The 26,689-nt window shown below is 43.3% G+C and overlaps 1 protein-coding gene across 2 annotated transcripts in view; it reads left to right on the forward strand.

Annotated features, from left to right (window-relative positions):
- Positions 1 to 26,689, forward strand: part of SEMA3C (semaphorin 3C) — a 146,736-nt gene that overhangs the window by 86,770 nt on the left and 33,277 nt on the right. For both annotated transcript variants that reach the window (XM_035127243.2, XM_035127244.2), the window contains exons 7-11: positions 9,166 to 9,285; positions 9,874 to 10,016; positions 13,485 to 13,599; positions 14,370 to 14,439; positions 21,337 to 21,481. In XM_035127243.2, coding sequence (XP_034983134.2) covers positions 9,166 to 9,285; positions 9,874 to 10,016; positions 13,485 to 13,599; positions 14,370 to 14,439; positions 21,337 to 21,481 — 593 coding nt within the window. The remainder of the gene's footprint in view (positions 1 to 9,165; positions 9,286 to 9,873; positions 10,017 to 13,484; positions 13,600 to 14,369; positions 14,440 to 21,336; positions 21,482 to 26,689) is intronic.

Raw genomic sequence — 26,689 nt, forward strand, 5'->3', positions numbered from 1 at the left:
GGACTGCTCGCAATTCCCTGTAGGGGCAAGCATCTTTCCCCCATACAATATCCATGATACCTTTGCAAGACATTGTATGGAAAGAAAGGTGGTTGTCCCCTTAGGCATTTGAGCACTTGCCTGGTAGCCATAGGAAGCATGGAGGTGAATGCATCAAATTCCATGCCCATATGGAAGTGGGCTGATGGCTGAATGGTGGATGTCTAAAAACAGTACAGACCCAAATGGGCTTTTGCACACCCTCATCATAGAAATACAGAGGGAGGACAGAGCTCTTCCAGTCACCAGCAGGCTAGTAACATTTCAGGGTTAATTTCTAAAGCTGGTTTAATCCAGGGATTGGGCAGTTCGTTTTAAAAAGGGATTAGTTCCAGTTCATCCCTTCCAAAAAGGAACTAATTCACAGTTAAGTTCACAACGTCCATAGCATTTCCCTCCAGCCCTCTGAATTCTACAGAATTCTGCTCTGCTAAAGTATAAAATATACCTAAGACGGCTGAGAAAATATCAAAACACACATACAGTGTAACATAAGCAATTGCTATATTTATTATTCCCGATAATTATGATACTTAAACTTCAACAGCAATCCAACTTTTAAGATCAGTAAAAATTGTCAGTGCAATGGCCAAAGAGCTTAATTTAATGAAACCCTTATATGTTCATAAATTATTGCACTAAAAATTAAAGTTAAACTGAACTGAACCTTGCCCCATATTCCTCTGCAAAAGGAACTTAATTCACATTCAGGTTTATTGAGTGAGTGAATTTATATCCCGCCCTTCCTCCCAAAGGAATTTCCCCCAGATTTTCTTCTGCTGCAAATGCTCTATACACAGATGCTATTAGCCTGATAGCCTTTGTAAGGCAAGCCTACCTTGTTACCTGTTGACAGCATGTCAACTGTAAGCTTAAAAGCACCTAACAGCACATGGCTTTTGCAGCTTGATATGGCTGGCCAGCCATATAAGGCCTGGGGATCATGACGTTGGTTAAATCTGCTACACATTAAAAGTTTCGTGGTGAATCCAAGACTCCTGAATTCAAGCGTACAGCAATTCCTCCTCTGTTCCCAGCGGTCTTCCTCTGCTTCCAACTGTACCCTATTATAAAGCTGAGGTATAAATCTTTTGGTCCAAACCACAATAAGTCCTATTCTACTGTAAAGATTATCATATTTATTGTGACAGATTTACTGAGACACCACAATCGTCTTGGAGTAGAGCCCACGTCGTCAGCTCCATCACGCTTTATCAGATCCTGGAACTGGACAAAGTTCTACTGGCTCATCAGTGCTGGTTCATTTGAGCTCCATTCAGATGTTCACTTAAAAATGTGTGGCTCAAAAGTGGGGAGGGTAATGGAATGCATGCAGGTCCTGACACCAATGTTCCCTGTGTGCCCTCAATTTCAGACCTTCCTGTGTCGAGATCAGGAACCTTGAGAAACATGCTTAGAATCCCTCTTGAAGGGATTCTAAGAAGGCCTAAAAGTGCCCTCTAAGAAGGCCTAAAAGTGGAGCATGGGCACCAATGGGTGGGGCTTTCAGGCATGTCCCTCCCCCCTCCCCATTTTTCATCCATATGCTTTCAGTCAAACTAGGGCTTTCTTTCTTTCTTTCAATGTTACATACCTCGCTTTTGCATTAGAGTGAGAGCAGCTGATCAAAGCCCCCAGGACGGGTTAGTCTATTAAAAGAAATGTTCCCAATAAAATTGGTCCATTTACATTGTGACCTCATCCCTCACTGATTTCCCAAGAAAGAAATGATAGGAATTTTGTTTTGGAATGAAAGATAAGCTTTGAGGCATAATGGACCTCTCTGGAGGTTGGATAATATCTTGAATTTATTTGTTGCATCCAAATGATTATATAAACAGGTGTGTTTGTGTGTAATCTCTTGCCCCCTTGCCTGTCACAGTTCTCAAGTTATCACCAGAGCTGTGTTAGTTACCTGGTTGGAAATGGCTGTGTATTATTCCCACTGCAGTATTGCCTAGACGTGATTTTCAATTAGGGATGGGCAGAACTGTAAATTTCAGTTTCTCTTCCTTGCCCATTTTTCCCTGTCTTGTGTTCAGTTCTCCACATTTCCATATCAGTTTGCCTTTTTTTAATAAAAAAAGTCCTCATGCAGATTTATTAGCCTTTTAGTGTGAATTTCTGCCCAAAGTACACAGTTTCACCAAGGGATTTCTCCTGATGTGGTGCATTTTTTGGCATGTGACTTTAACTAGCATATGCATTTTTGTGCACACTCATATATACCTTTTTGTGTGCATCACTCGGATGGAGAACTGCATTGCAAAATTTGGAGGTGCAAATCTTGAAGGCTAGGTGTGCTTCAATTCACCTATTCTTTCAGAAAATGCAATTTAGGTAGTTTTGCCTTTAAATGTGAGCTGGATCAAATTTCCTCCCCATCCCTATGAATGTATCATCAGCAGCTTTCTCTGCTATGGATGCAAAGGGTTGCACTGTCTTCAGCAGGGGGCAGGAAGAACCTTTGATTCAAAAGTCTAGGATCATGACTCTGTATCTAATCCCACAGTCCCTAAGCCAGCAGCACAGCACGCTGGTGTTCCTAGCCAAAGGAGAAAGCCGCCGTTGTCCAGATTTCAGATTCTCCTGGACAAAGCAAAGAATGCCATTGACCTTAGCATACGGTTTTTGTCCTTCGTAGCAACTGAAAACAAACTGCAGAGGCTGTTTAGCTCTGTGGTTTCAGTGTAGCATGTCTTGTAGCTTTAGGCCTTCTGCTCACACCAAGATCAACAGACGTTTGGCAGCGGGGAGAGGATCATTTGTTTGACCTCTGCACTGGCTTGCCAGATGAATATTTCAAAAAAGAAAGGGAAGGGGGGGGGAGATACTGTAGAGTGGCAGCTCCTACTATTCCTAGGAGTTTAAAAACAAAAACAGTAGCACTCTGAAATATGTATGTTTATTCTAATGAAGAAATAGGGATTCACTGGTGGTCAACTGAATTTTTTTTCAATGAAACCCTAAAAGTTCACTGGGAACAGGATAAATAATGAAAGTTGTGTTAAAATCAGTCATAGCCAAATGCAAACACATCAACATGATTTTAAATACAAGTAATAATTTTCCTGGAGGGACCCAGGTGGTGCTGTGGTTAAACCACTGAGCCTAGGGCTTGCTGATCAGAAGGTCGGCGGTTCGAATCCCTGTGATGGGGTGAGCTCCCGTTGCTTGGTCCCAGCTCCTGCCAACCTAGCAGTTCGAAAGCACATCAAAATGCAAGTAGATAAATAGGTACCACTACAGCGGGAAGGTAAACGGCGTTTCCGTGTGCTGCTCTGGTTTGTCAGAAGCGGCTTTGTCATGCTGGCCACATGACCTGGAAGCTATACGCCGGCTCCCTCGGCCAATAATGCGAGATGAGCGCGCAACCCCAGAGTCGGTCACGACTGGACCTAATGGTCCAGGGGTCCCTTTACCTTTACCTAATAATTTTCCAGCTTGAACAGCTAAACCTTTTCAACATGTATATCAGTACAGTCTGGTGCAAACATAACGCTGGCTTGCTGCAAACCATGGTTTACCATACTAATCTTGGAAACATGTAACTTCTCCTCCTCCTCCTCTTCCGGTCGCCTTTCCTTTACTGATGTAGAGTAGTATGTGCACCATTGGTAACCATGGTTAACTAACCGCTTGTCCTCATATCTATATTCAAACTATGGTTTTAAATACTGGTTTATGGTTTGTTTTCTATCTTTTTGGCAATAGGGGGAAAAAACTTAATTGAGTGTTCTTTCTCTTCCACTGCAAATGATTCTAAGAATTTATCAAGTATGCATTGGAGAGAAGCATTACCAAAGTGTAATCACTAAGACAAATTGTTTGGGGGAATTTAACAATTAAGCCAAAAGGAAGTGGAGCTGACAGATATTATTGGTGCCTGATTAGACAAGAAGGCTCTTGGAATGCTTAAGACATAACTAATAAAGCTGGTATGCTGTGGGATTAAGAATGGCACCGTTCTTTTACAGTGTTTAATTTTTTATATTAAAAAAACTGGATCAGCGATAAACATAAGAGCTTTGTGAGAACTATAAAGCTGAGCTGTAACAGGCAATCCTGTAGGAAATCAATGACAGGAAAATATGGGGTAATTGTATTTGCGGTGGAAAGGTTAATTAAAACGCGTTTCAGATTTATATAGCCTTTTTTCAGTCTCCAAAGCCCTTCTCCTACAACAATCCTTACAACAACTCTGAAGGACTTGTAGGTCAGTAGAATGATCCTGAGATTGTAGATGTGAGCCCTACTGAGCAGCTTGAATAAGGACACCTAGTTTCAGTGCAGACAAAACACTGGCAAACTATGGTATACAAATTGGGAACCAGCTTCAGGAACGTACAATGCATCCCCTTCCTTCCTTCCTTCCTTCCTTCCTTCCTTCCTTCCTTCCTTCCTTCCTTCCTTCCTTCCTTCCTGGAAGATGGAAAATGTTCCATCTAGGGAACATTTTCTTTTCCTTCCCTTGTCACCTATAGTTGAGATATGCATTTTCACCAGGCTTAACCAACATGGTGGTCTCCAGATCTTTGGATCACAGCTCACATCAACCCCAGCCAGAATGGTCAAAGGCCAGGGATAATAGTAATTAACTAGGTTTCTTCTTAACCATGGTCTGTAAATCTGCCTCAAACTCTAGTTTCACATGAGAACATAAGCAAATAGTTAAGACGGGAACCTCATTTAATATTAATTATAGCTAAAACCAGGGGTGCGGATGCGGCCCAATTGCCTTCTCAATCCGGCCCACGGACGGTCCAGGAACCAGTGTGTTTTTACATGAGTAGAATGTGTCCTTTTATTTAAAATGCATCTCTGGGTTATTTGTGGGGCATAGGAATTCATTCATTCCCCCCAGATAGATAGATGATAGATAGATAGATAGATAGATAGATAGATAGATAGATAGATATAGATAGTCCGCCGCCCCCCAGAAGGTCTGAAAAATGGCTGGAAAAGGTTGCTGACCCCTGGCTAAGACTACTGATGGCTCCTTGGTTTTGACTCCTCTTCCCATGGCAGGGTCTGCTGTGAATATTTGCTAGAGCTGAGAAACTGCTTGCCTGAGTAAAGTTTAATCCAGACAAGATGGAGATGCTGGTGGATGAACTGGAGGTGGAGGATGAACCTGTTCCCAGTAAGGCCACATTCCCTCTCAGTGAGCAGGCTCAGAGCTTGGCAATAGCTCTGGTCTTAGTGTTTTTGCTAGACATCCAGGCCTTGTTGTGGACAGAGTACATCTTTTCCATCCACCAGTTGAGTGACTTGTCCCCCTTTTGGTAGGCAAGTGATTAAGGGAACAATCCTAACTCCCGGCCAGGGAGCAGCAAGACAGAAAAGGACAGCAGAGCTGCCACCGTGATATTAGTGCCTTTGCTCACCTGGGCAGAATATTGTACTTAAATTTCACTGTACAAGCTCTAGGCTGGTGCAGAAGAGGTGTAGTCCGGACCCCTCTCTGGCTGAACTCCCATCATGCCCAGCAGCAATGGCCAATGGCCAGGGATGGTGGGAAACTGTGTTTCAGCAATATCTGGAGGGCCAAATATTCATTGCCCCTGTTTTAATCGGAAAAGCAGTTTGACAATGGAACCATTTATTTGTGTGGCACAGGCTCTCACTTGCTAGAGGTCTTCAGGCAGAGACTGAACAGCCATTGTTGGGAATGTTATCCCTATAGATCTCCTGCATCAAGGAGGAGGAGTGTGGGTTATCAGACCTAAAAGTCTTCCTCCATACCTGTGGTTTTAAGACAGCTTGGAAACTGTCTGGAAGATCATCTGGAGCTAGTAGCTGTCTAACAGGAGCAGAAGCAATTCAATGGGGCATCTCTGCTATGGAGCTGCTTTCACAATAAGAACTGACAGGCCAATTCGGATGACTAATTGGCAGATATTCTGTAGCTATTGAGTTTGCTGACATTAGTATGCTACTGCTGCCTCCCTGTATATTAACTAGTCCTACTAAATTGAAATGTTTCATCCCACTTACTGAGGTTTTTAGGTGTTTGTTTTTTTATAAGCCACTTTTAGGCTTTTATGGGGAAAAGAGGTACGGCATTGACTTACATATCAATAAATAAATGCCTGGATATTAAAGCCGATTGTAGTGTGATGTGATATGTGCTGAAGAGGAAAGGGAGCTTTATTCTCAAGGCTGGTTCATGGTTGCAAACCGTAGTTTACAGAGATCCAGTGTTGTATCTACAGAAGGAACTGGTAAGCCTCTGGCAGAGGCAAGTTATTTGAACTCAGGCTGTATGCCAGGGGAAGCCAGATGTTGTTGTGAGTGACCTCCAGATATTGTTGGACCTCCAACAATACCAGCTAGACTGGTGACCAGCTAGACTGGTGACTGGGAGCGGCCGCCGAGACCACATAACACCAGTCCTGAAAGACCTACATTGGCTCCCAGTACGTTTCCAAGCACAATTCAAAGTGTTGGTGCTGACATTTAAAGCCCTAAACGGCCTTGGTCCAGTATACCTGAAGGAGCGTCTCCACCTCCATCGTTCTGCCCGGACACTGAGGTCCAGCGCCAAGGGCCTTCTGGCGGTTCCCTCGCTATGAGAAGCCAAGTTGCAGGGAACCAGGCAGAGGGCCTTTTCGGTAGTGGCACCCACCCTGTGGAATACCCTCCCACCAGAGGTCAAAGAGAACAACAATTACCAGACCTTTAGAAGGCATCTTAAGGCAGCCCTGTTTAGGGAAGTTTTTAATATTTGATGGATTTCTGTATTTTAATATTTTGTTGGAAGCCGCCCAGAGTGGCTGGGGGAACCTGGCCAGATGGGCGGGGTATAAATAAATTATTATTATTATTATTATTATTATTATTATTATTATTATTATTATTATCCATCATCCATAGCCATTGGCCACTTTGTTGGGAGTTGTATCCCAAGAACATCTGAAAGGCACCACATTTGGCTGCACCTGCTTTAAACTTTCCATCTTCACTTGCACTCAAGGCTGGTGCTAAAGCTGTACAATATGACTCAAGCCATGTTGCTTCTATGTACCTGAACAAAGAAGCAAAGCTCACTTTTGGCTGCTGCCCTGTTCCATGTTGCTTCTGTTGAAAGAGAGAAAACGGAAGGGGCCTTGAGGCTGAAAGTTGTCCGTGATTGCATGAAGAGTGGGTGTTGAGTTGGTGATCTTGACAGCAACTAACAATAGTTAAGTGGATGAATAGCCATTTCTTATTGCTGGTGGGCAATCTGCAAACCAAAGTAAAAAAGATATCATCAGAGGTGAGGGAATTCAGCCAGTTCTTCACAGTAACTGTAAAAGTGAGTGATCATTTTTTGCTAATGGTTTGTTTCTATGAACTGCCTCGCCAACCCACCAGACTTGTGTTGAGAGCCCCAGACAGGAGGGGAATTGTAATTCATACCTATGTACAGTGTACACACTTTGTGATACATGAGCTGAATCCTTCAGCGCAAAAGAATTTTGGTCCATAATCCTGTTATTACAAGTGAAGGTTACAGGCCTTAATTCCCTTTACGGAAACATTTTGAGACTGAAATTCACTTTGGCTCCAATTTAATATGTTCAGCTTTTGTTCAGTCTTATTAGCTGGTTGAAACTTGAAGGATACAAGGCTAGATCTTCCCTGTGGCATCCGTCTGCAGAGTGCCACGCTGAAATTGAGATGTCTCTCCTCCCCGCCCCCCCCCCCCGTCTCTATACCACTACATATATATTTAAAAATATCTTAAGCGGTGTGCAGAAAACTGAAACAACAACCAACAACCCCCCCCCCAATGCATGCATGCAGGCAAGCAAGAATCTTTATCAAAATTCAAGGACACATTCCAGCCAGGCGAAAAAATTCAAGGAGGGGGCAAAGTAGGGATGGTGGAGGATGTGACCTGTGGGGAGGGAGTGTGGCTTGGGAGGGTTCTGGCCTGGGGAGAGTCTCGAGCAGCGGGAGAGGCCTGGAGAGCCATATTTTGCCCCCCAAGCCTGAGCTTCCCCATCTCTGACCACTAGCCATGAACACCAGAACACAAGCCGTGAGTTATGTAATGAACTCCAGTGTCTTTTCCAAACTCCAGTATTTAATGAACTCCAGTAACAGGAGCTTTGGTGCTGCCCTCTCTTCATTGTGCACCTCAGCCGTGTGCTTCTATTTGCTCGTCTTTGCTTCTTCATCTGCCCTTGCTAAGATTCACAGTCAGACAGTCTCTGCCGTTGCCACAGTAAGTGGCTAGGGTGCACAGTCGCATAGCTGCCAAGTCTCCCGTTTTCCCCGGGAAACCCCCATTTTTCCAGCTGTCCCCAGCCGAAAAAACGGATTTTTTTGTTTCCCCCCGGGTTATTCTGGCGCGGCGGCCATTTTGGAACTGGGCAGAGCATGCTCAGAAGCGACTTTTGATGCTGCTCTGCCCAGTTCCAAAATGGCTGCAGCGCAACTTCTGGTGCGGCAGCCATTTTGGAACTGGGCAAAGCAGCATCAAAAGTCACTTCTGAGCATGCTCCGCCCAGTTCCAAAATGGCCGCCGCACTACTTCCGGTATGCTACTTTCGGTCCGGTCTCTTATTTTTCAGAGAGGAACTTGGCAGGTATGCACAGTCGTGCAGGGGCCCTTGGGAACAGGAAGTATGCTGAGGGTTGGGTTGCACTCCTGATTATGTATAGCTCTAGACTCTATCACCCATGAGACTGAACTGAACTGGTCTGCTGCGTTGCCTACCCACACCAGAAACAAAACTATTTTGAGCCTCCTTCACCCCACTTTGCCACTTTTATAGCACATAAACTTGGATGGCTGTTTCTGTTGGAAGTAGCATTTGACGCATCATGTCAATTTTTTCCATCTTCCGAAGCTGACTCCCCTGGCAACTTCAACCACTTCTTCCACACGAAACATTTCCTCCACATTTGTGGTTGGTTATGCTATTCTGTTTAATTATATGGTTGCCCAAAGGTTTCCATGAAGATGAGATGCTCCGTTGCAGACCTGGAATCGTGAGTCAGAGGGAAACCCTGCTCTCATCCCACTTCTTACAGAATTAGAAAATGTGCATGGATCAAATAGGAAATGGCTGCTGAATTTGTCCCAAAGTCAATGAGGATGCATTTATTCCCCCCCTCTTTTTTTCCTTTCTGCAGATGAAGAGCTATTTTCAGGGATGTACATTGATTTCATGGGGACTGACGCTGCCATTTTCCGCAGTTTAACCAGACGGAATGCTGTGAGGACCGACCAACACAATTCCAAATGGCTGAGTGGTAAGAGGGCCAGGTTTTGAGTTTCATTGTTGTACATGTTGCAGCATGTAAGTGATGACATGGAAATACTTTTATAAACAGATAAATAAGCTTGGTTGGCTTTTCTGCAAACAGAACTACAAATCACAAGAGATTAATTTGCCACATTTGACAAATTGATTAGCAAATTTGACAAGTTTGAATATATACAATTTTTCAAATGGATCATCAGGCATGTGATGTGTCAGCCATGGTATTTGATCTACTAGCCAACACTATGTATGCATGTCTTTTTGCACAAGCCAAAATCCAAACTCTTGAAACTAAGTAAAACTTTTCAAATTTCATGAATTTCAAAGTTAAGATTTAAGTCTCCCTTTTTTGCAGTGTCCCTCAGTCAAATAATCTACCAATTTACACAAGAGAAAGAGGAGAAGAAGTCAACTTTGCATAATTAATAATGCTTGGAATATGTATCTTGAAGCAAACCTTTTCTCCAGGACTCTTGAGTTAGACTCAATAAATTTATTAATAATTGATATGCAGGTAACAAATCAGACTTTTGGAATATACTTGTTCTCCATGGTGCATGTTTTTGTGTCATTTCAGAGCCTGTGTTTGTGGATGCCCACCTCATCCCAGATGGCAGTGACCCCAGTGATGCTAAAGTATACTTCTTTTTCAAGGAGAAACTGACGGACAACAGTGGCAGCACCAAGCAGATCCACTCTATGATTGCTAGAATATGCCCGGTAAGCAGGGAGTAGTGTAAGAAGGACAGCTGTCAATACCCTATGCCTGATTTTGCAAAGTGTACCTGCAGTGAAGTAGTTGCCTGAGTCAGCAAGATTAATCTGCTCGAGTCTATATTTACCGTGAGCTTCTATTTAGCATCATTGACTTGCTCGATCGCTTCTCCCTTGCATAACTAGATATGATATTTCAACAGAAGGGTGGAGCAGCATCCAAAGACATCTCTGGAAACAGCTGGAATTAGATACACTTCTGTGCTTTCCTTTGGCCAGGAAGGCGGGAATGAGTCAACTTTACTTCAAACTGTATGAGGGAAAAGTGATCTTGTGCTCGGGTCCTGTTTGTGGATTTCCCACAGGGATCTAGTGGATTACTGTGAAAACACGAGGCTGGATTTGATGGGCCATTGGCCTTATCCAGTAGACTCATCTTTGATTCTTAATCACAGCTAATTGCATAAGGCCCAGGGCCTGCTGGCTCTAAGCAAGTATTGATGATATTGTAGGGCCCTTCTTCTGGGCAGTAAATGTGCATGAAGGCGCCTTCCACGGCTTCTGTTCGCCTGGGATCACTGTAGGTGGCAGATGACAAGGCGGCTCAAGCATGACATGGCCTCCCTCTCCAAAACACATGAAAACAGCTCTTCCCTTCATCAAACTGTGCATTGTAATAGGAAATTATTATTATTATTATTATTATTATTATTATTATTATTATTATTATTATTTGTTCCCCGGCCAGAGCCAGGCTCAGGACGGCTAACATCATAAAACTAACACAGTATACAAAGAACATAAGAACATAAAACAGGCAATCAATCAATTTTTTAAAAAAATCTTAAAATTAGTTCAGAGCAAATTAAAATCTGGACAGATGGCATTCCATGGGTAAAATTGAGAGTGGTTAATAGTCTCCAGGGCCAACTGTTACCACTGGTCTTATAATGGACCTGTGAGCGGGCTAGAAGGCCTCTTTAATGCTTGTTCTTATACAGAAAGAAAAGAATCTCACTGAACCCCGACCAAAGGCCTGGTGGAACAGCTCCGTCTTGCAGGCCCTGTGGAAAGATGTCAAGTCCCACAGGGCCCTGGTCTCTTGTGAGAGAGTGTTCCACCAGGCGGGGGCCATGGCTGAAAAGACCCTGGCTCTGGTCGAGGCCAGTCTAATCTCCCTGCGGCCTGGGGTCTTCAGAGAAAGAAAGCTTTCAACATCACAAATCTCCTTGGTACAAACAGTTTCCCTAGCACATGGTCTAACTCAGGCACCCCCAAACTTCGGCCCTCCAGATGTTTTGGACTACAATTCCCATCTTCCCCAACAACTGGTCCTGTTAGCTAGGGATCATGGGAGTTGTAGGCCAAAACATCTGGAGGGCCGCAGTTTGGGGATGCCTGGTCTAACTGGTTGGTGAGTTGGGTCTTTTCATTTCAGTGGTAGGGGTGAGCAATGGAAAAGGCCTGTTGTGCTTCTATCTGGTGGTTCTTCTTTGTCAAAACAGTATGACATGTAGCCTTTGCTTTTTGTTGATGCTGTGAAGGCACCCAGAGGCATTTTGCAGAAAACGCTAAATATTACTAAACCATTATTGTCATAATGAAGCCCAGACGACTTGCTAAAAGTCCCGGGGCACAATTCCACTTGCATTTGTCTATGCCAAAACTTGCAAAACCAGAACATGGGATGGATGTGTGTGATGCTCTGTATCTGATGACCTTACTAGAAGTCAGCAACAGGAATCTTTTGTAAGGGTTGGACTGGGTCTAATCCTCCCTTATTAGAATGAAAAGAATGGTTTCTTCACTGTGGCCTGCTAGGTACATATGCTCCTTTCATTTCAGTTGACTGTTCTGCACATTGAACAACAGAACCATTTGCAATGCGGGTTCTCTATCATGGAGAGCACGATTTGCGGTGGGGGCTAGCAAACCACTCCTGAGTCAAAGGTGGGGGCATGAGTGGCCACCGTCTGATTGGATCTGGGCTGTTGTTGGGCAAAATAGCATGTTGCAATTTGTAAGTCCAGCCCCTGGGGTATAAATGCCTAAATGCTTGGTTTTCCTTTCTATTTGGCTGCGTTTCTGATCCCCACCCTCCCTCCGCTGTTTTTTAGGCCTCTGTGTTGACATTGCATTGACTCCAAGGGTCGTCTGTATTCAGGGGCCGGTAGGAATTTTTCCCATTTGGCTGATTGGCTGGTGCCATCTGGATTTTTGCCTACTGCATAGCAAATAGTTACAACTTGTAAGGTTGGCGGTTAGGCATTGGTTATTTTGGTTGTATTAAAGGGTCTGTTTGATTATGTTGGCCCCAAGTTTATGCCTGCGTGGTTGGGGAAATCCCGGTCAGGAATACAGGGGCTCTATGCTGTGTCCGTAACCCCAAGGTAGGGAGCCAGGACGGCATATTGAGGCCCCTGGGTGCCTGAAGGGAGAGGGGAGAGTTCATTGCACCCGGGTCCCCGTCTCTCCCTGTAGGATTTCCCCGTGTTGACAAGACAAGTTATTATTATCATTTCTGTCCTTAGGTGACAGTTGAGAACCAATGCCTACACAACCACTCACATGTTTTGGATTCAATAAAAGTTGTGGCCAAATTCATGCCAAAAACCATTAAACTAAAATCCTGTCTATGTGGTGAGTTATTTGGGGGGGGGGGGGTTGGGGACCTCCACATGCAATGCCTTCTCTTGGACTACATCAGACTGCTGATGGATATTATGTATTTGAACGTTCTTCCATGAGGGACAGCAGCCCTGCCTGCAAATGGAAATGGGGCACAATGAGAGAGAAACCTAAGCTGTTTGGCATGCTATTGTTGCTTTTCTTCCACTCTGACATGCTATTTTCCTATATTTTGTGGGCAGGTGTTCTAGCATACAGCCCACCTACCAGCAGCCAAATGTGGCTCAGTCCAGAAAGCTGTACCACATAATCCGCATTGGCTAGTAGCAACCTCATAACTTACTTCCACCTTTAATTTGTTTATTTGTTCAATGCAAATATGTTGTGCATTCATAATACAGTTCCACTCCATAGATGGTGATGTCTCTTCAGTGGTGGAAGTTTCTGATATCCTGATTGTGTAACTTGGGCAGGAAAAATGAGAAGCTTTTAAAGTCCAAATGCTAATTGAAAGTAGGAATGGGAAAGAAAATTGATTCCACTCACAGGAAGAAGTAAACAGAGAACTGTCATCCTTTGAAATTCACACTTCTCCAGATTTAGCAAAAACAGTTCTTCAGCCAAGTAATATGTACCAAAATTCATATATTAGAATATGTATACGTGTGGTGGAAAAGATTGCTTTGCAAAAATGCATGTTTTAGGAGAAATTGACAGTAAAATGCTGGTGTATTTTCATGGAGTTTAAAAGAAAACCTCACTAACGAATGTTGAAAGTGCTAGTAGATGTCCTTATAGTTTTGGAGTCAGTAAGTGGTTTTTTCTCTCCCCCCTCCCCCCCCCAAGAATGACACTGGTGGACAACGCAGCCTTGTGAACAAGTGGACAACTTATTTGAAAGCAAGACTTGTGTGTTCGGTAATGGATGATGATGGCACAGAAACCTACTTTGATGAATTAGGTACAATTTATGTATTTAACAAAACGGATTTCCTGCTTAGTTGTTGTGGCCAAAACCTCTAATTGGTTTACAAAGCATGTGGAATATGGATTTAAATTGTCGATGAAGGTCAATGCTAAAATCAGAATCAAAGCATGAACAAAACCAGCCATTATAATACACATTATAAGCTAAAATGACAGATTCAGATACATCCACATTACAGTGGTACCTCGGTTTAAGTACAGAATTGGTTCCGGAAGTCTGTACTTAACCTGAAGCGAACTTTCCCATTGAAAGTAATGGAAAGTGGATTATCTGTTCCAGATGGGTCCGCGGAGTACTTAAACTGAAAGTGCTCAAACCAAAGCGTACTTAAACCGAGGTATGACTATACAAGCTAAAGTATATAATTGTAGCAATTTCTAAACAGAAAAATGTGTTTTTCCTCTAATTTCCCTCTAATTATTTGGACTGAGGTACCTCCAGGAGCATAGGACAAGTGATGGCCTCAGGGCAGTCAGGGATTGGGGCTCATCCATTTGAAACTTGCATCAATTTGGTTATCATATAGGCTACATACACTTTTAAACATTTTCCTCCTCCTTCCATCAGAAGACTATCTTGTCAGTAACATAATAAAAGTATTGTACAACATGGGTTTGCTACAGTTTGTAGCCTAAACAAAAAATTCCATTGGCTTCAGATGGAATAAAGGTCAGGGTATGTGTGGTGCAGTTTGGAAATCACACGCAGATACATTCAGCCTCTGTTTTGCTTCTTTCCCACAGAGGATGTGTTTCTGTTAGAAACAGATAGCCCCAGGACAACGCTGATATATGGCATTTTTACAACATCCAGGTAATCTTCCTTGCTTGACCAGACACTCAAAAATGCTTTTTGTTGTTGTTGTTGTTGTTGTTGTTGTTTTAAACGTTGGTTGGTTTAGTTGTTTGTTTCTTTTTGTTTTTTGTTCTCACATAAGAAAGCACCGCCCAGTGCTTTAACAACTCAATTTTCATTGAGGTTGGTTTGTACTGTATGTGTGCTGAATAATCTGAAACTGCTCCCTGTCCAGGCACATCACCAAATTACATTGGTAGCATGCATTTTCAGTTGTCATCAGACTAATAAATATGATAATTTTCTTTCTTTCTTAATTGCTTGGCAGTCAAAAAGGTATCATTTAAGCAGCTGAGCCTCCTTTTTTTTCTTTTGAGCAACTGTCAACAGTGAGCTGGAAAGTTTACCAGCAGGCGTAGAGGCAGGAGGATGGGGGGGGGGCAGAAAGACCGCATTTATGATTACATTGCATACGCAGTATGTGTGAGCTAGAAATTGGTTTGCCTAATGCATATGGTAAAGTGGGAAATGGGTTAGGCTCAGGCAGGCCATATAAGGTGGTAAGCAAGAGAGCACTGACTCTATTCCAGGCCCTGGAGACATTTCCTGTCCTGTTGTGCAGGAGTTTACGCTGCTGTATGTTTCTTTCTCCACAAGCCCCTAAGCATCTAGCATATAACTCTCTCTCTCTCTCACTCTCTCTCTCACACACACACCATTCCCAACATACAGTATAATTAAAACTAAAGGTCTTAATGGATTTCATTTGGCAGCAGAGCCTATTTTATTTTCAACCTCTGCATGCTCCAAACAGCAGATACATGTTAGAACACAGGATTGCAATTAGTTTTAATTGAAGCCCATGTCCCTATGGGTGTTTCTGAAATGAATCTGGTATTTTGAGCTGAAGAAAACATAATAAATTCAACATAGGGTGCATAGCCTGAAGGGATTAATGCCTTTTGTACCCGATTTATGCTCACACTTATATGAGTAGCTGAACGGTGATTTTTAGGACGACAGATCCAGGTACATTGTTCCTTGCAACCAACATGTGATGTAGAATCAGATTTGCTCGTCTTGCAAGATTCAGAGAGGGAAGGGAAGGGTCAGTAAGCTGAAAACTTTAATATCAGATTAGAACCTGATGTAAGGTTTGTACGGCACTGAAATGCAGGATATAGTCCAGTGTCTGCCTTTCTGAGACCATTTTGAGATACTATGCCAAGGCTTACATTATTGTAATCATTAGATACCTAGGGTGCTATCACTCCTATTTGCAGTTTAAGTTCCTGCATCCAAATGCAAGCCCCACATGCACACATCCATCAGAAGGCCACGTCTCAAACCCCACATGGAAAGCAGGATCCAACTTAAGAAATTGTTCAGTTGGTGTGTCTGCCATTTTCTCTCCATTCCAGTGAGGGAGCTATATCCAGGCGCAGAGGGGAAAGGTGGTTTGGCTCAAGGACCCCATTCCTTTGGGGGCAAACTTCTGCAGGCTACATGCCGGGGGCAGGTTGGGAGAGACACGAAAGTAGGTGAAGCAATGGATGTCAATTTTACCTAAATTCCCAAGGTGGGGGACCTCAGGCCCAGGAACTGAATGAGGGCCCCGCGGCCTCTCCGGTTGCTCCCCTTCCTCCCCTTCCCCCAACCCGAGGAAAGCCCTCATCAGCTCTATTTTGCAGCCCCTTGAGTCTTTTTTTTTTTCTTTCTGGCTGGAATGTGCCCTTGAACTCTGTTCTTCCTTGCCTGGATGGAGAACAGAGAGAGGTGTGTGATCACATGTGGAATCTAGGCTAAGGTGAAATTCATTGCTCCTCCCGCTTTTGCCTGGAGCCCCACAGCACTCCAGAAGGCTGCCCAGAAGGGAGGGTGGCCCTCAGGTCGACCCAGTTGTACCACCTCAACTGTAGATAGCAGGCTCGTTTCTACATCAGGAAGCCGTGTGCCCTGGGGAGAAGGGTGTGTGGTGGTGGTGGGGTGGTTGTGGAGGGTTGGCAGGTCCCACTGGGCTCCTGAGCCTGAGGTACCCCCAGATTCACTGCCATGTCTTCATCCAAAGCAATATTCAAAATTACAGAGCAGAGAACCTTTGTTGGAGAACCCTCGCCTGGCAAAGAAATATTTCTGGAGCAAGTTAATAAGTATTAAACCGATTTCAGTCTGTAACGTAGGCATGCCCCAGTGATCACTGGTTGATCTCCTTTGGAGAGCGTTCGCTTAGTTTCCATCTTCAGCTGTAATCTCCTTTCTCTCTCCCCACCCCCAACCCCGTCTCAGTTTTTAGAGTTTCAGTTCTTGTTATAAAGCTTTTCATTTCAGACTGAGTTTATTGCAAATAAAAGGCAGGTCAGCTCTCACACTTCTCAGACTCTCAGAAATGATTGTTGTTGTTGTTGTTTCAAACGTTGGTTGTTTTAGTTGTTTGTTTCTTTTTGTTTTTTGTTCTCACATAAGAAAGTGCAGGCAATGTATATTCCTCTTGCTTTCCCCCATCTATTCCAACATAAGCCTAGGATCCATTTGCTTTCATGTACACAACTTAATGGTAGCACCATTCGCGTTTAAGTGCATCGTATATTACTTGGCTTTTTAGGCACCTTATTAAAAGCTTTTTTACCTCACATGTAGGATGTTAACAGCCTTCCATTTCACTTATGCTTGTTTGGTTACGGCTAGGCTGCACTTCAAGCCAAACCCTGTTTTTGTGAACACAGCAGCCCTCTTCAAATACATCCAGTGCGCACAGCGGATGTGCAAAGAAACTAGTGGGTTAAGACCCGCTGGTCATTCCCTCCCTCAGAAGTAATAACTTAAGAAGAGGCCCGATGAATCTGGCCAAATACTCATCTAGTTCAGCATCCTTTTCTCACAGTAGCCAACCAGAAGCCTATAGGAAGCTCACAAGCGAGACCCGAGCGAGACAGCCGTCTCCTCACTTGTGGTCCTCAGCAACTGGCCTGTTTCTGCCAGCAGAGGTAGAACATGGTCAGTACTGTGAAGGAACCCCAGGTGCATACATGGGCATTGGCCTCTGTCACATGACTGGGAAGCTTGGTTGGCCTGAATGGGCCACATCCTACTGCCACCAAATGCATGGCCACCAGGGGGCGTGTGTGTCGGTAGAGAGCCATTGAGATGGTTCCTTTGGGCACTTACTTCTGCGGCACTTTTACAATGTCCCTCCTTAAGGATTGCATGGGGAGGCATCCAGAGAAGCTGATTGGCAGCCAGTTGAGGGCAGACAAAATACCGTAAGTAGCTCTTCACACAGAGAGAAAATAAGTAATTCTTAGAGCGGTTGTACCACAATTTGCAGGGATGGCCTCTCACGCAGGTGGCTTTAGAAAATAATAATAATAATAATAATAATAATAATAATAATAATAATAATAATAATAATTTATTATTTATACCCCGCCCATCTGGCTGGGTTTCCCCAGCCACTCTGGGCGGCTTCCAACCGAATATTAAAACAGTACAGCATTAAACATTAAAAACTTCCCTAAACAGGGCCGCCTTCAGTTGTCTTCTAAAAGAAAATTGGTTACTTATTGCCTTGACATCTGCTGGGAGGGCTTTCCACAGGACGGGTGCCACTACCGAGAAGGCCCTCTGTCTGGTTCCCTGTAACCTCACTTCTCGCAATGAGGGAACCGCCAGAAGGCCCTCAGCACTGGGCCTCAGTGTCCAGGCAGAACAATGGGGGTGGAGATGCTCCTTCAGGTATACTGGGCCGATGCCATTTAGGGCTTTAAAGGTCAGTACCAACACTTTGAACTGTGCTCGGAAACGTACTGGGAGCCAGTGTAGATCTCTCAGGATCGGTGTTATGTGGTCCCGGCAGCCACTCCCAGTCACCAGTCTAGCTGCCACATTCTGGGTTAGTTGTAGTTTCTGGGTCACCTTCAAAGGTAGCCCCACGTAGAGCACATTGCAGTAGTTCAAGCGGGAGATAACCAGAGCATGCACCACTCTGGCAAGACAGTCCGCGGGCAGGTAGGGTCTCAGCCTGCGTACCAGAACTATCCATTTCACAATGGATCTCTCTGTCAATGACTATCAACTAGGATAGCTAAATGGAGCCGCCTTACTCAAAGGCTCTTGCGCTCCTGAATGCCCAGTTGTGGCACCAGCACCTTGATACAGGACAGCTTCTCGCACTGTGGGGGGACTGATTTTTGCAATCATTCATACTTCCTTGAAGGCAAGACAGTGTCCTGCCACCTCAGATCCATAGCTGCTCCACAAAGGCATGAAGAGGCCACTTCCAGAAACACGAATTGCCCTCCTTAAGAGGCAAACTTTCCTGCCGCTTCCGTCTGCCCACATGTTCTGCCTCCAGTTCTAACACATTATTCCTTGGACTAAAAAGGGAACTTCTGTGATGCGCAGCCGCTTCACTGCTTTAGCTCTCTGGAAGCCCATCAACACAATGGGAGCAATTATATTCCTCTCTGCAGGGGCCAATTTCCATTCCATTTGTGAAAGGCGTTTTTTAGCCCCCTCCACACAGCTTCATGCCGTAATATGTAAAATTTGATTAATGTTTAGAAAAAGCAAAGTGGCTACGAGTGAAGAAGCACAGTCGTTTCCTCATTCTGTTGGTGGCATTTCCCATAAAATTTGAAGAAGGACTCGCACAGAGCATATCCACATTTACAGCATGGACATATTCATGCTTCATTGGTGGCACAGAGAAGGGAATATTTGGGTGGTAAGGAAGATACCGTACAATATAAATTTTGAGAGGGCAAGGTCTTACATCTTAAACTGTCTTACCAAACATAAATATCTGTGTGTTTTACATTTAAACTCCAGTCTCAAATGCACTTACTCCCAACTCAATATCACTGATTTTATTAATGTCTCGAATCAGCAAGTGGCATGAGATTTCCCTCTAATCATTCAGAGTGCAGCCTTAATTAAATTCTAATTTGCTTAAGTGTAGTTGCTTTAAAAAAACAACTTCGTTGTAGCGTTTCGCTTCAAGCTGCCATGATAAGCATTTCAGCAGATATATTTGCATAAGATGGAGAATGAAGATTAAACAGGATGCATCAAAAACATGGTGGGAAATCCATTTGCAGTCCAAGATTGCATCCTTTAACTCCGTAATCAACCTGGGAAGACTAATTACCCCTTTAATGAGGCCCGTTTACCTCTTAGCCATTCTGTGTGCAGACATTTGGAAGCAACTGAAAAGTCAGGCTTTGCTAATACTCTGCGTTCTTTCTGGTCTCATTTTGGGTTCTCCTGTTTTTCAGCCTCGGCTTTAATATTTTTAAATCTATTTCAGAAAAATTGGCGGAAAATTTTAAAAATATATAATTTTTTTTACCAAGATCAACATTTCATTAATCTTATTTAGAATTTACTTATCCCTGTTTCTAAGTAAACTGGCTGTCAATAGCCAAAAGAAATGTCATACTTCAGAGCATTCAAAGTATTTCCTCATAATCTTCTTTAATCCTTACAACAATCCTGTATGGCAGGTCAGTGTTTGAGAGCTGGTATAGTGCAAATGCTGAGACACTGAATGGGAAGTGAAGAAGTCCCCTTAGGCAAGCTCCTTTTCCTCAGTCTCAATCCTTCGCATGGGGATCATATTGCTGATTTACCTGGCGAAGTGCTTTGAACACTTGAAAAACGCAACAAAATGTTGTTATTGTTAATTCCAATATTGCAGGTGGGGCAATTGACTTCATAACATCATCTAGTTCAATCTCTCAAAAGTGCAGTCCTATACATGTCTGCTCGGAAGTAAGTTCCCTTGAGTTCAACCTAATATACCCACATAAGTGGGTATAGCAGCCTTTGCCAACCTGGTGCCCTCCTGATGTGTTGGACTGCCACTCTCGCCAGCCCCAGCCAGAGCCAACACAGCTCAAACTGATGGGCGTTAGAATCCACAGCAACTGGCATGGCCCGGGTTGGATGAGGCTGTGCTGTTGGACCGCAGCATTAGCTTAATGGTTCTATCATCTCCTAAAGAACTTCTCCCAACAGAATTTGAAAGTGACTGCACTTAGATAGTGGGGTGTCTTCAGTAATGTTTATCACAGAATCAGTGACCAGGAGAAAACCTTTTTTAAAAAAAACCAAGTCCAATCCACTGCAAGGCTGGAACACCCACTCTTCAGTTCCTCAAAAGACTGACCTATCACAATCTTGAGCAAAATGAAATAAAATGAAATATAGTGCAGTCAGAGGAAATCCTTAAAAAATTTAAAAAAATTTTTTTAAAAAACTCAACAACTTTGACCTGAACCCCCCCCAAAAGGGGGTAGATCACTGCCAGTCTTTGTGAGTAGATCACAGTCCCTTGGGAGTTGGCCACCCTGCAATACAGAATACAAAAACAGTAGAAAGCAAGAGTGGCAGACTTGGGGCTTGTGGGATTATTATTATTATTATTATTATTATTATTATTATTATTATTTTATAACCTTGAGATCCACCAATGGAAGCTGGGTGCAAAAGATAAACTATTAAAATTAAATAGTTTTGAATCCAGGAAGTTGAGTACCAGAGCAGAATGCCGGAATGTAGCTCACAGCCTTCCACTCCAGGTTCTCCAAAGCTTTCTTCATTTCTTTCTAATTTAGACTAGGAAAGAGTCATTTTGTGGCTGCTACACTAGGAGCCAGAAATCCTTGCCAGCCTACAGTAAGTCAGCTCAGGACCTTTGAGGAGACCAAGAGCTCCCTACGGCTGCCCCAGTTAAAATACTTCATTTTGCAACTGTTCCCGCATTGCAGGGGGTTGGACTTGATGACCCTTGGGGTCCTTTCCAACTCTACGATTCTGTGATTCTGTAAGCAAGCTAGAATGGTGTCAGTGATTTTGTGTGCACAATAACAAGAAGGTAGCATGAACAGATTTTTGTTTATTTCTTTTCTTCCCCAGCTCTGTATTTAAAGGTTCAGCAGTCTGTGTGTATCACTTGTCTGATATCCAGAGAGTGTTCAATGGGCCGTTCGCACACAAGGAAGGTCCAAACCACCAGCTGATTCCTTATCAGGGAAGAATTCCTTATCCACGACCTGGGACTGTAAGTACTCATCTGAACATGGTTTTACAAGTCCAACTTGCCTTTGTGTTATCTTTATCAGCCTTTAGGCATGATCCTTCACTCAGCATCGCTTTGGTCTGTTCCCGGTCTGCTCCCTTCGGTTTTATTTCATTTGGCCACATTTCAGAAGGTATGTGGACAAATTGGCCAGGATTAAGAGGCAGTAAAGCTGATAAAAGGAAGCTGTGGATGATTTTGACAGAATTGGGGAAGCGGATAGATCTACACTGTGTTTAGCCTAGAGAGAAGATGACTGCTTTTAAAAGACAGTCATCTAGAGGGAAGGAGAACAATTTACTGCATATTCCTCAGCACTGAGAGATGAAAACCACTGAGCTTAGGCTGCGGCAACATGACTTTTAAGTTTAAGTTGTTAACCTGTAAGAACATTTAGCTAATGGAAGTGACGTGTCTAGGGAAGTTTCATTTATTTATTAGATTTTTTTATCCCACCCTTCTGCCTAAAGGAGCCTAGGGCGGCAAGCCACAGAATGTTAAAACGGTACAATTTAAAGTCAAATAAAAACCTATTTAAAACATTGAAGAATGTTTAAAAACATTTAAAAGTTCTGGATTCACTTAGGAAAAGGTGGGCTATCTGTCTGTGACAAGACTGAAAGAAAAGATAAAATAGATAAGGGGGAAGAACTGAGACAAATTTCTTGTTGTACTCTATGATTTCAAGCTGATTTAGTGCAAGGGTCCTTCTTCAGCCTGAGAGCCTTGGTACCTTCTGTTTAACCTTATGAGGGCAGCTTCATCCATGGCAGTCAGCGGCCAGAGGCAAAAGTGGACAATGAAGGCCAGTGTCCCCTTGTTACAGTGGGATAGTTTCTGCATATACAATCACACACAGCCTCTCTGTCCTGCATCCAAGCAGGCAAGAGGCATTATCAGAGGTCAAGTACACATTGCAACCAGGTTGCACTTGAAGGGAGTGCCAAGCAACGCCAATGAGGGGTGTGGTCTCAAGGGTCAGAAAGAGAGAGAGGGCTGGAGGCTCATCCCCAGAGGCTGAAGCTCCCCAGCTTTCATTTAGCACTTTCTCCTGGCCACAGCCAGCCAGCCAGCTACTCCACTTTCCTCCTTGCGCATAGGAAATAATTACATGTTCAGACAGTGGTGATAACAGTGAGGAGCTCAGCAGAAGGGCTTGCAGTTCACTCTCCATCTTTCAGACTGAAATCCTATGCAAGGCCAACATAACTCAGTAAGACGCAAATCTCCAGAAGCTTTCTTAGGATAGCATCATTCATTGTGATGGCTAGGTTGGCTCAGAGAAGATGGAGAGCCACTGCCAGTTGAAGTAGCGCTAGGTAATAATAATAATAATAATAATAATAATAATAATAATAATAATAATTTATTATTTATACCCCACCCATCTGGCTGGGTTTCCCCAGCTACTCTGGGCGGCTTCCAACAGAAAAATAAAACACAGTAATCTATTAAACATTAAAAGCCTCCCTGAACAGGGCTGCCTTCAGATGTCTTCTAAAAGTCTGGTAGTTGTTTTCCTCTTTGACATCTGTTGGGAGGGCGTTCCACAGGGCAGGCGCCACCACCGAGAAGGCCTTCTGCCTAGTTTCCTGCAACTTGGCTTCTCGCAACGAGGGAACCGCCAGAAGGCCCTCAGTGCTGGACCTCAGTGTCTGGGCAGAATGATGGAGGTGGAGATGCTCCTTGAGGTATACTGGGCCGAGGCCATTTAGGGCTTTAAAGGTCAGCACCAACACTTTGAACTGTGCTCGGAAACGTACTGGGAGCCAATGTAGATCTTTCAAGACCGGTGTTATGTGGTCTCGGCGGCCGCTCCCAGTCACCAGTCTAGCTGCCGCATTCTGGATTAGTTGTAGTTTCCGGGTTAAATGGATCAGTGTTCAGAGGGCAGCCTCATATGTTCTGCAGTTTCCCAAGTTACAGGAGAAGGTAATAGCTTACACTGGTTTTCCTTAAGCAGCAAATGAATGACATTGCAGCTCTCTACTAAGGTCACGGCCAATTTATTCCTCAATATCCTGTCTTCCTTTTTCTTGGTCCTAGGGGAACTTACAATAACATTTCAGTGATTTCAGATAGAGAAAGTGCAGCAGCCTTGTTAGCAAAGATCAGTTAGTCTGCTGATTAGCAATGAGAGCTTTGCTGATAAACTTGTAACCGAAGCATAATGGCTGTTAATGGCACTGATGATTAAAATAATTTGATTAGCTTAGACAGATCCGGTTCCTGCATCTGGGGTTTTCGACTACGAACAGTACTAGACACAAGTGAAATGGAATTCCCTTTAGCGCCAAGCGTATCAATGCGGCTTTACATAAAGATGAATGCAGATTACACTTTAAGCCATTTTTAACAGATAAAAGGTGAATGAAGGATCATAGTAACGAATAGCTTGCATTTCAGAGGTTCATTATTTTAATAGTATTCTTGGGATATACAAATCAAGTTACTCCTTTTGCAAGGAAGTTTAGTAGGCCTGGGATTGTTCAAATGCTTCCGGAAAAAGACAGATGTTCCATATGCAATAGTTAAAGTTGAGTTATATGAAAGAATATAGCTTCTAAAATACACTCTCTTCCCAAGCTCAGAAGTAATGGAATGCAATGAGATACTATGTATGTATACCATATCTGTGCCTAGAACTGGTGTGGCGGGACATTTTTATGCAAGCAAATAATTAACACATATCCATTTGTTTATTTATTTGAAAAGTTTGAGACTATTCAATCAACAACATTAACAAAACAAAACAAAAAACCCCCACAAGTAGTTTACCTTGAAAAGATATACAGTGGTACCTCGGTTTAAGAACAGTCCGGTTTAAGAATGATTTGGTTTACAAACTCCGCAAAACCGGAAATAGTGTCCCGGTTTGAGAACTTTGCCTTGGTTTAAGAATGGAATCCGAACGGTGGGCACTGGCATCGGGAGGGCCTCATTAGGGAAAGCACGCCTTGGTTTAAGAATGCTTTTGGTTTAAGAACGGACTTAAGTTTGTAAACCGAGGTACCACTGTATAATATGCATTTTGAAAATCAGGAAAAGTAAAACAAATTGATGTGGAATTTATCAAAATGTGAATAAAATCAGCAATTTTAAAGCAATTACACACAACAAAATTACATGTTAAAGTTACATTTGTGCTCTATGACTATTTTAAATAGAGTAATCCTATTAGAATAACAGCTTCTGACACAATATCACAGACATTATTAGCAATATACTGCCTTGGGTTCATTGAATCATTGAATTGTAAAGTTGGAAGGGACCATAAAGATCATCTAGCTCAATGCCTTGCAATTCTGGAATCTTTTGCCCAACGTAGGGCTCAAACGCATGACCCTCCAAAGTGGTACAGTCTGGGAAAGGTTGTGCTATGTGAGGTTTTAGGATATGCAGTTTGGTTCTTACGTTTGACAGACAGAAGATTTGACTAACGGTTAACTGTACTTTTCCTGTGGTCACATCTTAAGCAGGGGGTCATGCTTGGAAGAGGATAAAACATTCCCGTATTTGTTCAATTCGAAGAACAGCCCTCTCCTAGGAACTACAACACAGCATTCATCTCCAAGAAAAGCATGTGGGTTTGCCCAGGGCAAACTGGCGGGGGAAAGGGATGTTATTCGGTTACAGCTGAGATGAGTTCCTGTATTATTTGGCTCTGCATTTCTTAACTGGCAGAAAGAACGGCATATTGCAGACGTAAAACAACTTTTACATAAGCACTATCTGGAGGCAGCGAACTCTTCTATACCCTAAAGAAATGAACCAGCTATATAGTCACTGGACTCAAAGAATATTCCCTTACACAAGGGACCATAACACAAGGCTCATAACGTATTCTGTGACATGATTTGTATGAAGTCCAGTTGACTAACAAGATTTAAAACACAGCCGCCAACACAGCATGAACCAGTATGTTACGTCATTAATGTTTCCTTTGACATATTCAATCGTGGAAGAAATATCTGCAATGACTGGTATGTATTGCAGGAATGCCAAGTCTGCAGGGCTTGGCTTCTGCCCAGTGAATATGTTACATTATTCAAATCCACTTAAAACTATTGCTGAAATGAGTACCTTAGGAGGTTAGCGCTGGCTTCTCAAATCAGCCTGAGCTTTGCCTAGTTCACCATTCCGTTTCAGTGAGCAGAAGCCCCTGGAAAGCTCACAAGAGCACTTTCTTCTTTACATTAACAAAGCATCAGCCTGTTGCCAAAGGACCTAATTGAGCCATTATTAATTGTAATGGAAGAACATAGCAAAGCCACTTTGCTCATCTCGATCAGAGATAGGAGTTCTCCAGATGTTGTTAGACTCCAACGCTCCTCACGCAGTCAGCATGACTAATGGTCAGGGATGGTGGAAGCTGCAGTATAACAGCTGGAGAGTGTCATATTAGTTATCCCTGTTCTAAATGAGCAGTTTACGGCCAAACCGTATGTGTAGATAAAGCATTAGGTAGTAACGCAAGTCCTCCTAGAATTGTACCCCTTCATGCAGCAGATAAGGGATTGCATATTTGAATGTTTCCCTCACACCTCTCTCTGTGTGCATAAGTCACTAAATGCAGAACAATAGCTGGACCAGGAGAAAGCTACATTAGAAACTTGACACATTAACTTTCCACAAACATGGCGCTTGTGACATGAGTGAGATAGCTCAGTCGTGAGATGACAACTTACCAACTAAAGTCCTACCCTCTTAGAACACTCTACCTTGTATCTATGTCTGCCATTGGACAGTTACTTTCTTTCATACCAACGCTGAACTCCTACATCAGTCTCTAATTCTGCATTTAGAAAACTGAATAGAATAGAGGTGTAGCTTTGAAGTAGTACAAGAGGCTGGTCATTTTTCATGGTCTGAGGCCCATTTATTTTGTCTCCCTGGTGCATTAATTGGAATCACATTTAATAATGCTGTTTACATCCTGTATAAGTGTGGCCATGGACTGTCACCAAGATGGCAATTTCTGGCCTGGACTGCTAAAACAGCGGCTAGAATTGTGGCCTTGAATGTTGGAAGCTGCACCCCAAATCCTCACAACAGGTGAAGAAGAAGAAAAGACAGGCTGGTGCTTAACAGGAGTGCATTTTTATTTTTTGCCTTCTCTTCTTTCTTATTTTGGAAGTTTATAGTTTCATCAGTTGTTGGCAATCAGATAATTTGCTCAAGCAAAATGTA

Source organism: Zootoca vivipara, chromosome 10 (assembly GCF_963506605.1).
Source record: "Zootoca vivipara chromosome 10, rZooViv1.1, whole genome shotgun sequence".
Classification (NCBI taxonomy): Eukaryota; Metazoa; Chordata; class Lepidosauria; order Squamata; family Lacertidae; genus Zootoca; species Zootoca vivipara.